The sequence below is a fragment of the Carlito syrichta genome, unplaced genomic scaffold, assembly GCF_000164805.1.
Source record: "Carlito syrichta isolate Samal-C Ts95f unplaced genomic scaffold, Tarsius_syrichta-2.0.1 Scaffold263506, whole genome shotgun sequence".
Lineage (NCBI taxonomy): Eukaryota > Metazoa > Chordata > Mammalia > Primates > Tarsiidae > Carlito > Carlito syrichta.
The window spans coordinates 470180-484888 of NW_007207602.1; the positions used below are offsets into that span (position 1 = coordinate 470180).

Sequence of the window (14709 nt, forward strand, 5' to 3'; positions counted from 1 at the left end):
CACCTTCCCAATGCCATAATTTTTCTAAAAACAAGTTTGGGATTTTTAAAAGAAATAACAGGAAGATGAAAGCACAATGTTTGTGCCTCTGAGTTTAGAAGAAGGGCCAAAGTTACTGACCTGCAGGTTATGTCATAAGCCAAGGAAACCTCCAAAACCTTACTTTAAGCTGGAAATTTTTACCACTGTTTGAAACATACATAGTAACAATATTTCCTCTGCAACTCTCAAGGATGACAACTACCCCACCTTAGCTGAGGGTTGATATTGAACTAGTACATATCGGTAGAGGTATACCTATTGTTTAAATACTGAAATACTTCCATATTGGATAGTGAGTATCCATTGCCTGAGCCCCCTTTGTGTTTCCCTGATGTCCTGGCTACCCCAGAATGTGAGCGCCCCTAGAGATCAAAGCTCACTGACAGTGTTAGGTGGCAGAGGCTGGATCCCAGCAGGAAAATTGGGGCCCCGATAACATGGCCAGGCAAAACCTCATCTCCATCGTTGACCCGCAGGGATCCTGGCTCCATGCACTTCCCCAGTGTTGCACCCTAGAAGATGCAGTTACCGAACCAGTTGTTAAATGCAGTATTTTGAATATCCAGACAGGTTATTTCTGGTTTACCCTTTTACGTGGTTCCTCTTACCAGTCTCTTTTACATTTAACTATTGCTTTATACACATGCGTTGCCTTGAGAGGCCTTGGAAGAGTGACCTTAACCCTCTGGACAGCTCATGTTACTAAGATGTGACACGCCTATCTCCAAAGGACCTAGAGAATATCTGTCTAATGCCCTGTATTCTCATTTTAATGTTCTGTATATGAAATTCTATGTAACCAACCCATTTATGCCCCTTCACCTTTATCAGTAGATCTCACTGAGTTCTCCATTTTGGCTTTATCTATCCAAAAGCAAACGGAACAAATGCCTCTTGCTTTTTTCAAATTGTGAAATATCTAAGACATGATACTGTGGGTTGAAACTCCAATGCACAATAGCCTACTTTAGCTCCAAAATGCACAGGAAATCCTGAACCAAGCATTTCATCCCAAGAAGCCCTTCAGGGAGGGGAAAGAAAAGGGATTCCCAGCATTGATGCAAAGCATCACAACATAGGCTAGAAAGACCCAGAATGTTCTTCTACCTATTGATTTCAGGCCAAATCACTCACCTGACAAGCTGTCAAGGCTGATTCTTGGAAAATTTCTGGAGCAGAAAGCCTTGTTTTTGAAATCATCTCCTTATCATGTATACTGACCCTGGTCTCCTCTTTTTTCCTTTTTTTAAAATTTTTATTAAAAAGATGTGGGGTACAATTCAGGGTTAGGTACATAATCATTGACCATGCAGGTAACCTTGTTGATGAGGTATGCCCCTCCCTCCCCTAGCTGTTTCCCGCAGCTGCCAATTCCACCTCCTCCTTCCCTGACATTTTCCCACTACTGCCAATTGCTTTCTTATAGCAAGACAATTGTTCAAGGTCCGTTTATGAGTGAGAACATATGGAACTCTGTTCTTTGTTTCTGTGATAAATCACAGATATTGGTACAAGAACAGGTACATAGGCCAATGGAACAGGATAGAGATTCCGGAAACAGAGCCTCAATTCCTCAACCAACTCATCTTTGACAAAGCCTCCAACAACAACCACTGGAGAGAGGAGAACCTATTCAGTAAATGGTGCTGGGAAAATTGGCTGACCACATGCAGAAGATTGAAACAGGACCCCTACCTACCACCATACACAAAAAGTAACTCTAAATGGATCAAAGACCTAAATGTAAAACCTCAAACTATAAGAATCTTAGAAAACACAGGAGGTCCCATCCTTCAGGGTCAACCCAGTTTCCTCAATCCTCCACAACAGACACTTAGAAGGGCCAGACCTGGATGCTCATTGCTAGGCCTTCCAGGGCTCTGGGTGAGCTATTCAATCAAGCTCACACTTAGTTTCTGCATTGGAAGAATGAGCACACCAATAGTTCTATGTTTTAATCTGTACATTTCTGCCCAACTTCCTATGCTCACCAGATTCTCTCAACTGAATGTCAAGGTCTTCTACCACTCTCTCAACCTAAACAGGTAGGGCTGAATCTTGCGTTGCACAAATAGGAAGAAGAAGAAGTGGGAGGTTGCAGTGCAGGGCCCAAAGATTCTGCTGAAAACTCGCAGAGGAGGTTTACTCACTTGGAAAAGAACAAGTCAACCAGCACACTGAGAAAAAAATGAAAGAGACGGACAGGGGCACACAGATTGGAATCAAAGAACAATGAAAATCACCATTCACCTTGAGTATAAGGCAGCTAAATGGAAGGTGAGCGACCACCGAGCTGTCGTTTTGGTTGCTATCCAGGGAAGACACAAATTTCCAATGTCAGACTATCACCCACTTTGGAGTGACACTTCTCTGTGCCTCCAGATACTCTAAACACACACACCAAAGCATGTAGCATACAGGGACACATTATCTCTGTTTTCTCTGATTCTGATTGCTCCTTTGAGTCCCAGAAAGGAAGCACTTGTATGCCGTGTGGATATGAATAATAATGAAGGGAAGCTACTTCTGTTGTTCCTCCTGCAGAATGATGAAATCATGGTTTTAACTAGTCTGACCACAGTCGTAACATTACCTATTTTTATTCCAGTTCATCCACTTACCGGTTTGAGGATCATGAGCATGACACTTTGTCTCTTAAGCTTGGCTTCCTCTTCTGTGAAACGGTGATGAAACTTATGTCATGACACACTGGTAAGTTGATCAGGGATGTTTACTAAATGTGTGCTTGCCTGTACTTTCCCTTTTCCATTGTATCAGTGCAGCTTATCAGACACAAACTTGCCAGTCTGCAGCAAAGATAGCAACCCAGAGACCCACGAAAGGTCTAAGTCCTCCCTCCCCCCTGTCCCCACAAGCACGTGTAAGTTCTCCCACATAGCCAAACGTCACACTGGTGAGGAGAAGGAAGAGGGAGGATCTCAGGATTTATCCAAAAGATCTCATTTAAACTAAACTGTTTTAAGCAAGAATGGATGGAGAGAACATTAATAGGAAAGTTAAATGCAATCTTATATGTTCCTCAACCCATAGGAGAATTATGAATATATAAAAGGAGTTATGTTAGATGCCCCCTGCATCCTCTTCTAAGGCTCAAGATGCTAAAGGGAAATGCCTCATATTTAGAATTTAAAACTAATTTCCCCACATACAGAGTGTCTAGTGATGGAAATTCAGGCATCAAATGAAGCAGCAAGGAAACGCTGTTGAGCTGGAACTTTCTAGAACCTTGGTTCTCAAAGTGTTGTTTGTGGACCGACATCCGCAGTCATAGCTAAGAGTTTGTAAGAAATGTAAACGTTCAGGTCCTACACCAATCCTTCTGAATCAGAATCAGCTAACTCAATTAACACAGGTGTTTTGTATGTACATTTCATCTCAGAAGCACTGTCAGGGGTCGGGATCCCTCTTTTTATCACACCAGCCATGCTGCAGCTCTCCTCGCGTTAAAAATGCCAAGCAAGGGGGGACCATTATGTATAACGTCAAATTTCCAAAAACCACTCAGAAAGTGTTGTTTTCGTATTTAAACGGGATCTTTGGATAAATTCTGAGGTCCTCTCTTTCCCTTCTCCTTATCAGTGTGATGTTTAGCTTTGTGGGAGAACTTGCATGAGCTTGTGGGAATGGGGAGAGGGAGGACTTAGGCTTTCGGTGGGCCTCTGGGTCGCTGCCTTGGCTGCAGATTGGCAAGTTTGTGTCTGACGAGCTGCATCAATACTCACAGTTTCTATTACAGGCAAATGTCTTAAAACATTTCTTGAGGTAAATAAGAGCAGATGCTTACTGTTCCATCACACCGGCCATCCTTAATCCTTAGATACATCCGTGCATTTTTCACACTTTCAAACATACAAATCCCAGAGCTGATTTGATGTACTTTCCAGTAGGATGTCTCAGACTGCTTTCCCACTCCCGTGCAGCTCCCATCCGGCTGGAGACACAGGGCCTGACACAGGCTTGTGGCAAGTAGAACCACAGCACTGTTGAGGAACACCCCCTTTAGAGCAAAAGACAGAACAGAAAGGCAGTAAATAACAGGCTCCCAGTTTGCCAGATGGAGATGGTTATAGAGTCAATTCTCTTACAAATATCTCAGTGATCAAGATCTTAGTGGAAGCTTCGTGACTGAAAATGAACAAAAGAAATACAAAATTTAACTGCTATGCAAAGCTAAGCAAAACTCAAGGAGGTGGATTTACTTCAGTCATTATTTATTGAGAGTATAAAAGTTCGCCTCAGATATTACAGTGATTTGTAAAAGATACAAGACACAAATATTTCTCTTAAGAAATTTTCTATCACTATAAATAAATAATGTTAATATTAATATAAAGCATATGCTATAAAAGTACCTGAATTATGAAATCCACTTTGTGGATATTATTTAAATGTATGCATGTCGGAATTAATATCAAAAGATTAAATACAACCAAGGTATATTTAAGTAAATCTGAGAGGATAAGTTAAGAAGATAAAAGACACTTGAAATGGATAAAAGACAAATATGCAAATCACAAAAGACAAAATAAAAATAATGAATAAACTTAAGAAAAAGCAACCCACAGTGACAACAAAAAAATAAACTATAAGCTAAAATTAGATGTTTATTCTACTAGAAAACTGTTAAAGATGTTCTCTAAAAACCACACTCAACATTGAGGTCAAATAGTTGGGTATTTCCCTACACGGCTGAAAGGATTTAAGTAGCAAGAATTTAACTTTACCCAAAGAAGTCTGACCTTGGTCTCAGTTTCTAAGAGATAATCTCTACACTCTTAAGTACCATACCTGATAGGAGTGTCTTTGTTGGTTACAGAGCCTTGGGTGAGCTAGATAGTAACAATATGAATTAGAGTGGGAGGCTTTGGTTCAGAAGGTAGAGTGGTCTTCTGAGAGGCTGGAAACTGAGATCAGCCACATGGACTCCCTACATGATGGAACCCCAATAAAAACTCTGAGTACCAAGTCTCAAGTAAACTTCCCTGGCTGGCAATACCCCTGCATATCACCACACCTGAGTGCTGAGAAAGTAACACTGCCCTGACTTCATAGGGAAAGAATTACTGTATTTTTCACATTGGGTGCTTTTCCTAGACTCTTCCCTATGTGTCTATTTGTGAGCCAATTTTTATCTGTATCCCTTCTCTATAATAAACTGTAATTGTGAATATAATAGCTTTCTGTGAGTCCTTTTGGTGAATTATAGAGGCTTGATAGTGTTCTCAGGGTTCCCCACACTCTACAGTTTATGTGAAAAGTGAAAGTATTGTAGACTGTTCCCTCTAACTTCATTGTTGGCTTAACTTTCACAGGAGTAAAAATTGGTACATTGTGGAAAGAAATTTGGCAGTATATTCCTAGAGCCTTAAAAGTTTCACATTCTGGCCTTAAATTCAATTTCTAATTTTTTAAGATATGGTCAAAAGCATGTGTTAAAGTATATATTACACTATCCCATGTAGAAGTGGTAAAATAAATTAAATTTTCAACAATAAAAAAGAAATATGTACGTGTGTGTGTGTGTGTGTGTGTGTGTGTGTGTGTGTATACAGATTTTCAATGTAGACAAAAAGAACCTTCTACTGGAAGAAGATGCCATCTAGGATTTTCCAAGCTAGAGAGGAGAAATCAATACCAGGCTTCAAAGGACAGGCAGATGCTCTTGTTGGCTACATCTAATGCAACTGGTGACTTTCAGAGGATGCTAATGCTCATTTGCTATCCCATATATACTAGGGCCCTTAGGATTTCACTAAATCTATCTGCTTGTGTCCTAGAAATGGAAGAACAAAGTCTTGATAACAGCACATTTATTTACAGCATGGTTTACTGAACATTTTAAGCCCACTGTTGAGAGCTACTGCTTAGAAAAATGTTTCCTTTCCAAATATTCCTGCTCATTGACAATGTACCTAGTCATACAAGAGCTCTGATGGATATGTACAAGGAGATTATATTGTTTTCATGCCTTGTAACACAGCATCCATTCTGCAACCTCTGGATTAAGAAGTAATTTTAACTTTACAAGACTTATTATTTAAGAAATATATTTCATAAGGCTATTGATGCCACAGAGTGATTCATTTGATGGATCTGGGCAAAGTCCATTGAAAACCTTCTGGAAGGGATTTACCATTTTAGATGCCATTAAAAATGTTCATGATTCATGGGTAAAGGGCTAAAATATCAACATTACCAGGAGTTTGGAAGAAGATTCTGACACTCATGGATGACTTTGAGGGATTCAAGACTTCAGACGAGAAAACAATTGCAGATGTGGTGGAAATACTGAACGAACTAGAATCTGAGATAGAGCCTGAAGATGTGACTGAATTATTACAGTCTCATGATAAAACTTGAATAAATGAAAAATTGCTGTCTACAGATGAGTAAATAAAGTGATTTCTTTCTTTTTTTTTTTTTCTTTTTCTTTTTTTGAGACAAGGTCTTACTCCACCATCCAGGCAAAAGTGTAGTGATATAGAGCATGGTTCACAGCAGCCTCCAATTCGTGGGCCCAAACAATCCTCCTATCTCAGCCTTCTGAGTAAGTAGGATCACAAGTTCATGGCACCATGCCCAATCAATTTTTTAAAAAAGTTATAGAGATGGGATCTTGCTATGTTACCCAAGGTGGTCTTAAACACCTGATCTCAAACTATTTTCCCACCTCAGCCACCCAAAATGCCGGGATTGCAGGCATGAGTCCCCATGCCCAGCCAGAAAATAGTTTCTTGAGATGGAATCTACTCCTGGTGAAGAAGCTATAAATACTGTTAAAACGACAGCAGAGTATTTAGAACAGTATATACACTCAGTTGATAATGCAGTGGAAGGGTTTGAGAAGATTGACTCCAATTTTGAAAGAAGTTCGATTGCAGGTAAAAACGCTGTCAAATGACATCGCATGCTGCAGAGAAATCTTCCATGAAAAGAGTCATTTGATGCAGCAAACTTCATTCCCGCCTTACTTTAAGAGATGACTGCAGCTACCTCAATCTTCAGCAACCACCACTATAATCAGTCAGCAGCCATCAACAAGGAGGCAAGACACCATCACCAACAAGAGCATAACTTGCTGAAAGTTCAGATACTTGTTAGTTTTTTAGCAGTAAAGTATTTTTTAATTAAGGTATATACACTGTTTAGACATAATGCTACTGAAAACTTAATATACTACAGTATAGTAGAAATATAACTTTTTTTTGTTTTGCTGTATTCATTTTTTAGATATCAAATTTATTTTATTCAGTTTCTTCATCAATTTAGTATTTAATATGGAAATTTGTGTGTGTGTGTGTTGGAGTCTCACTCCATGGCTCAGACTGGAGTGCAGTGGCCGCTCCCGGCCACCACAGCCTTGACCTGCTGGGCTTCGGCGATCCTTCTGCCTCAGCCGTCAAGTTGCTGGAACTACCACGCCTGGCTAAATTTTTGATTTATCGTAGAGATGAGATCTCGCCAAGTTGCCCAGGCTGTTCTTGAACCTGTGGGCTCAGGCAGTCTTTTCACCTTGGCCTTCCAAAGTGCTGGGACTACAGGTTTGAGCCACCACGCCCGACCAACATGGGCACTTTTTATATGCTGTTATTTGAGTTGTGACACTTGAATCCTAGAAAGCATCGATTTTAACAGTGATTGTGATATTATTAAATAGGTGCCTGGATTAATCTACTTAAAAATACTTAACACAGATTTTGGGGGGTTGCTATTTGGGGGAGATTGTTTTTCTAAATTTATTTTATTTTAAAGATGTGGAGTCCAACAGAAGATTAGGTATACAAATGGTCACCATACAGGTAATGTTTGGGTGACCCTTGGGTTCGCACTTTGTCTGGTTTGAGATCAGGTACCCTCAATAATGTTATGTGCCCCTCCTTCCCTGGCAGCTTCCGGCTACTGACAATACCTTTCTTACAGTATTATGGTAAACCTTCAGGGTCTGTTTATAAATGAGAACATATGGTATTCAGTTCTTTGTTTCTGTGATAAATCACTGAGTATTATAGACTCTAAATCCAACTGAGTTGCTGCGAAGTCTATAATTTTGTTCTTCTTTATGGCTGTGTATATTTCATCACGTAAAACTCAAAATAGTAAGAGCCATCTATGACAAACCCATAGCCAACATATTGCTAAACGGACAGAAATTGGAAACATTTCCCCCTGAAACCTGGAACAAGACAAGGCTGCCCACTCTCACCCCTTCTGTTCAACATAATGTTGGAAGTCCTAGCTACAGCAATCAGACAAGAGAAGGAAATCAGGGTTATCCCAATAGGAAAAGAAGTGAAGTCTTCCCTCTTTGCTGATGATAAGATCCTATAGCTCAAAAATCCAAGAAAATCTATCAGAAACCTCCTTGCACTGATAAAGGATTTTGACAAATCTCAGGGTACAAAATAAATGTGCAAAAGACAGTTGCATTCTTTTTTTTTTTTTTTTTAGTTGGAGTCTCACTCTGTCGCCCAGACTGGAGTGCAGTGGCCGCTCCCGGCCACCACAGCCTCAACCTGCTGGGCTCCGGCGATCCTTCTGCCTCAGCCTTCCAAGTAGCTGGAGCTACAGGCATGCGCTACCACGCCCGGCTAATTTTTTGATTTATTGTAGAGATGAGGTCTCACCAAGTTGCTCAGGCGGGTCTCAAACCCACGGTCTCAGGCAATTCACTCACCTCAGTCTCCCAAAGCACGGGATTACAGGCTGAGCCACCGAGCCCGGCTGACAGTCGCATTCTTATACACCGACCACAAACAGGCAGAGAAACAAATAAAAAGCACACTCCTATTCACAATACACACACACATACACACACACACACACACAAAACCGGAGAAGTAAAAGATTTTTACAATGAAAACTGCAAAACGCTGCTCAAAGAAGTCAAAGATGACACAAACAAATGGAAAAATGTTCCATGCTCATGGATTGGAAGAATCAACATTGTTAAGATGTTCATCCTAACAAAGACAATCTGTAGATTCAATGCTATACCCATTAAATTATCAACATCATTCTTCTCAGATGTGGAAACAACAATACAGAAATTCATATGGAAACATAAATGACCATGAATAGCCAAAACAATCCTCAGCAAAAGAATCAAAGTGGGAATTAGCACACTTCCAGACTTTAATCTTTACTATAACTCTTCAATAATCAAAATGACCTGGTATTGGTACAAGAATGAACTTATAGGCCAATGGATAGACATTCTGGAAGCAAAACCTCAATTTCTCAACCAACTCATCTTTGACAAAGCCTCCAACAGCAACCACTGGGGAGAGGAGAACTTACTCAGTAAATGGTGCTGGGAAAACTGACTGAGCACATTGAAGAATGAAACAGGACCATTACCTATCACCATACAAAAAAATCAACTCCAACTAGTCAAAGACCTAAATGTAAAACCCCAAACTTTAAGAATCTTAGAAAATGCCGGAGATAGCCTTATGGAAATCAGAATAGACAACCAATTCCTGATCAAAAGCATATGCCTTAAGAGATAAGATACACAAGTGAGACCTCATCAAACTGAAAAGCTTCTGCAAAGCAAAAGAAACCATCGAGAGTGAAGAGACAACCCACAGAATGGGTAAAAAAAAATCTTTGCCAACTGCATATCTGACAAAGGTCTAACATTCAGGATGTATAAGGAACTCAAACATAGCTTCTAAATGAACTGGGAAACCAAAAAAATTGTGTAACTAGCTTTATTGAGATATTTGCTTCATTTTGGTGATCTGAAAATGAACCTGTAATATCTTCGAGGTATATTATGAATGTGTGAAGGCAAGTAGACTTAATTTTCAATCATAAACCAATTATTAACTATGCCATACTGGTAAAGATTATTAATTTCCTTGAAAAGCTTTTTCTTCACCTTTAAAATACCAATAACAATATTTGTCAGTATTTTTTATGATAAATTTACCCTTGTATGTGGTGAAATTCTCAGTAAATGCCTGGTACAAAGTAGGCAATATAAATGATAAATAAGTTTAATGCAAATGACAGCTACTAATTTAATATAGTATTATTTTTAAGATAAATTCATAAACACATAAAAAAATATAATGATATGATCAAATGCATGTATGTAACACTCAAAGGGTATAAATTCTAATGGTTAGAAAAGTTAAGTATATACATTTGCTGATTGCTAAATGCAAAATAGTCTAACTGTTTACTAAAAATTCCCACACTCATGGCTTTAACCCCCAACTGCAGTTAGATATAGGGTGTTAATACTGTCTCAGTGTCATTGCTGCTAAAACTGTGATCTCTAATGTCTTCCAAAGTCAAGGCTCAGAGAATGGTAATACACACCAATGTCACCTTGTGGGAAGTGATCCGATTACCACCTTATGACTTAATTCAAATTTTTCTCAATAGGATAAAAGAAAGTAGACACTTAGCAATATAAACTTCAACGACTTTCCTCCATTTTACCTTGACAAAAATCACAAATTCTTTTGAAAGGTTTGTATAGCCTGCTGATGATTCATCTGCTATTTTGCCATGGCGATCAAAAATAACCGTGAGACCAGGAACCCCTGCTGATTCAAGAAGCGCACAGCGGTCAGGCTGGTAAAGGACTCGTAGCTCTGTGGCAGCTCCATCACTCGCCTAAAAGGAAAAAAAATGACCTCTGAATTAGCAAGAAAACATATTAAACCTGAAAAGTGTTGATTTTATATGCATATACACATCTACCTCACTTTATGGAATTTCTTGTAATATTTCTAAAATCTCACAATTTTGTAATTCAGTGGCTTTTATTCCCCAGGCTTATTTCCAGTGTCTTGCTTCAAGGACTTTCTTCTCTCGATTTTTTTCAAAAGCGATAGCCAAATGTTGGGTAACAAGAAAAATAATTTCAGTGGCAGGATAATTTAAGGAGATTTAATATGTATTTTATCCTTGTTTATTTTTCCGTTTGTGTCCTCCTGATTTAAGATGGTTCGGGACAAAAAGCTAAAATTAACAGAAGTCTTATCTTATTCCTAGGTTTTGCTTTCAAATTGAGAAGGTTATGTTTCGATGAGACATTCCAAGAAGGACTCATTGGTACTCCTTGAATGACTGAATCCAAGACACTTAAGTCTACTAACCTCAGCAAAGCTCTATTGCCCAAGTATGATAGGAAAAGCAGCACAGATATTTGTCTTCAAAAAACCATCTCACATTTAATGAGTACATCACAGTGACCAATGTGATCCAAAGCTATTAACATCTGTCACCAGATACTCTGAGGCCCTTCCATTCCAGGTAAAATCTGTGAAACAAGATGTGTCTCATGGTAACTAAGATGAAATTTCCCATCAATTTAGTGCTACCTAGCGGAATGGGGCTTTACAGGTAGACTTAATTTGATTTTAGGAAAACATAGTCATGAGACATTTCTTCAACACTTAATTCAATTGAGTAGATTCCATATGCACTACATTCGTATTTCTTAAGTATTTATGACCAGACTCCATGCAGATCAAAATGTGCTAAGAAATAGTAGGGTATTTTACTAAGTCCATGGCTGAGGAGAAAAGGTATCATATGGAAAGCTTGATTTATTCATCACTTAGCCTGAATTTCAGGCATACAAATTACACAAGTTTTGTTTCAGTAATTATTATTTTCCCTTAGCTTAAATGATCTCCACTGAGTTAAAATCATTATGTAATATTGTATAACGTTATATGAGTAAGTTGTAGCAGGAGGGCTAATGTCAGATTGTCTGTGTTCAATTTCTGTCTACACTTTGTAGCTTGTGATTCTGTGTAACTCACTTAACCTTTCTGAAATTCATGTTCCTCTTCTGCTAAATAGGGACAATAGTGGATTCTCTCACATGGCAGACTTAAAAATTAAATATGTAAACCAGTGTATTAAAGTTATCCTATGCTGTATCATTTCTAAAAATAGATAACGCATGCATTTTGGAAGATAGTCTTATATATTAAAATCTACTTCTCAAACCTAAACCTAAGCAGCACAAAGCGTAATTAGGTAAAATTATTGCTTTTCCCCAACAATATGGACCCTAAAGGGACCACTAAGAAGTCAGTCTTCTTTTGAAAGCCCATTACAATTTTGAATGTTATCAGAAAATTAGTCTGCTTTTCCTTGTCTAAATTCCAATTTAGGAATTTCGGACCATTTATGTATCAGAATCTCAAAAATTAGTGAAACAAAACATAATAATGAAAAAATGAAAATATAAGCCAAAGGAAAATGTAATTTCATAATACTACAAAAGTATCTTTCACAAAAATATATAATATACAGACACAATAGTATTCATATATGGCAAAGAGAAAATTTACTACACACCATTCCAGTGACAATGCCATTGTCAATTGCAAGAGAAAGATGCCTCATCTCATGACTTTGGAAAATGCATATATTTTCCTTGTTGAAAATAACATCAAAGAGACCTGGAAAACATTTTTTAAGTGTTAGCAATTAATTGATGCTTCTAAAACTTTTTATTCAGTTAATATATTAAAATCTCCTAATAATATATTTTATGATGTCTCTCAAGAAAATAATTTTCATCAAAAGTAAAATGCCTTTGCACAATACGTTCAGTTTGTGAAAATTCATAATATAATGTATGTTCTTTTTCCACATAGGTATATATGAGTAAGATGATTCTGAAATTAGATTATTTCTTGAGCCATGACTTCTTTCATTTCCTAATAAGTTGCTAAAGTTTGTATGTTGTGTGTGTGTGTGTGTGTGTGTGTGTGTGTGTGTGTGTGTGTGTGTGTGTACAGAGGATGCCAAAAATGCATACACATTTTAAGAAAGGAAAAAATTGTATTAAAATTGTAATATACAAAGTCTGACAATTAGGTTCAAGAACTCATCCTTAAAAAAAAGTGCTACATAACTCATTGTTGGATATCACTATGGTCATCTTCAAAGTACTTCCCTTGGGAAGCTATGCACCAACACCAGCGCCAAAGCCACTTACCAAAGCAATTTGGGAACTCTTTTTCTGGAGTAGCCACCAGAGCTGTATTACCCTTTACATTCTGAATGTAATCAAAATGTCTTCCTTTCAACATTTCCTTTACCTTCTGGTAAAGAAAAAAGTCATGGGGGGGTCAGATCAGGTGAGTAGGAATAATGTTCCAATGCAGTTATTTTTTCACTGACTAAAAACTCCCTCACAGATAGTGCCGTGTGAGCTGGTGCAATGTCATGATTCAAGAGCTCCTTTGGGACCATTTTCACACACATCTTTCTCCTGCCAAGATTTTCAGTTAAGATTTTCCTAACTGTTTCTCTGTTGATGTTTATTTGGTCTCCTGTGTGTCTCACAATCGGCTGGCGGTTTGACACACAATTCAGTGACTTTTTGCAAAGTTTTTGTCAGTTCTGCTAGTTACTGGTGGCCCTGACCTCTCTTTATTAGTGACGCTTTCTCTTCTCTCAAAAAAATTTTAATCAATTTGTACACTGCCATTTTCTTCATGGCATTATCCCCATAAACTTGGACTAGCATGTCCCTGATTTCACTTGCACTCTTGCCAAGTTTAACAAGAAATTTAATGTTTGCTTTTTGCTCTAACTCAAGCTCCACATTCTCATGACAGCATACAAAAACATGCAAAAACAATAACAAATGCCATTCAGCAAGACACCCCCACATGTCAACAGAAACACAGCTATGAGACACTGATATGTCAAGGTTATGAAACCTTCCTGAGTTGTTTGTACAGTGCTGCCAATGTAAGCACACAGTGGCAAGTCTGTGAACTTAATTGTCACACCTTGTATACTGATAAGAAAAGATGAATACAAGTCACGTTTGACTTCTGCAATTAAAAGAGGTGCTCAAAGTGGTTACCATCAGTGTCCAGACACTTTTGATCACGGTAAATTAAAAGTAACATATAGATAACATCTCTCAAAATGTGTAACACCCCCAGTATATGTGTGTGTGTATTTATAAACACAAAATATAATGTACAAATATATTATATAAAATACATAACATAAAATATGAAGTGTATGTTATATAATGTCTATAAAATGTCATGATAACAAAGTAAAATTTTTCAAAATGGACCAATCCTTCCTTTTTTACCATTGTTAACATAGCCCATTTTGCATTAACTCAAAACTTTCAGCCTAATCAATGTATACTAAATGAAGGAGGATTATGGTAGTCACTGGGTAATTTAGATCCCCAAATTCCAATTTTTGACATGGAATTATTTAATTCCTCATTTTATTATGTGTGTATATTTATCTAACATTAACCAATGCAATTAATTAATTCTACCTTTATGTTTTTATTCCAATCAACCACATGGGCAAACACTTTTAGTGAAGAACAAGGTCTGATACAGAGGTTAACTACAGAACTTCACATTTTAAAAGGATTTTGCTACATATTTAAATGATCTTATAATCATGTAAAGTCATATTTCTAAAAGTGAAAGATTATTTAATAGCCCACTCCAAATAGAAAGCTTTCTGCCCAATTAATCTATAATTTTTGTCTACCTAATAAAATGCATTTTAGTGGCTGAAAATTAAGGGTCTTCATAAAATTAAACCATGTCAGTGAACACTTACAGATAATTATGGGAATTAGGGTGTTACTGAAATCAGGAAAAAACCAAGAGGCAGGAA

General features: G+C 37.8%; 1 protein-coding gene across 1 annotated transcript in view; it reads right to left on the reverse strand.

Annotated features, from left to right (window-relative positions):
* The window catches only part of LOC103254031 (lipoxygenase homology domain-containing protein 1-like), a 241470-nt gene that overhangs the window by 86842 nt on the left and 139919 nt on the right, over positions 1 to 14709 (reverse strand). The window contains exons 12-14 of the mRNA XM_021709625.1: positions 12394 to 12497; positions 10516 to 10692; positions 3848 to 4060 (exon numbers count right to left, since the gene is read on the reverse strand). Coding sequence (XP_021565300.1) covers positions 3848 to 4060; positions 10516 to 10692; positions 12394 to 12497 — 494 coding nt within the window. The remainder of the gene's footprint in view (positions 1 to 3847; positions 4061 to 10515; positions 10693 to 12393; positions 12498 to 14709) is intronic.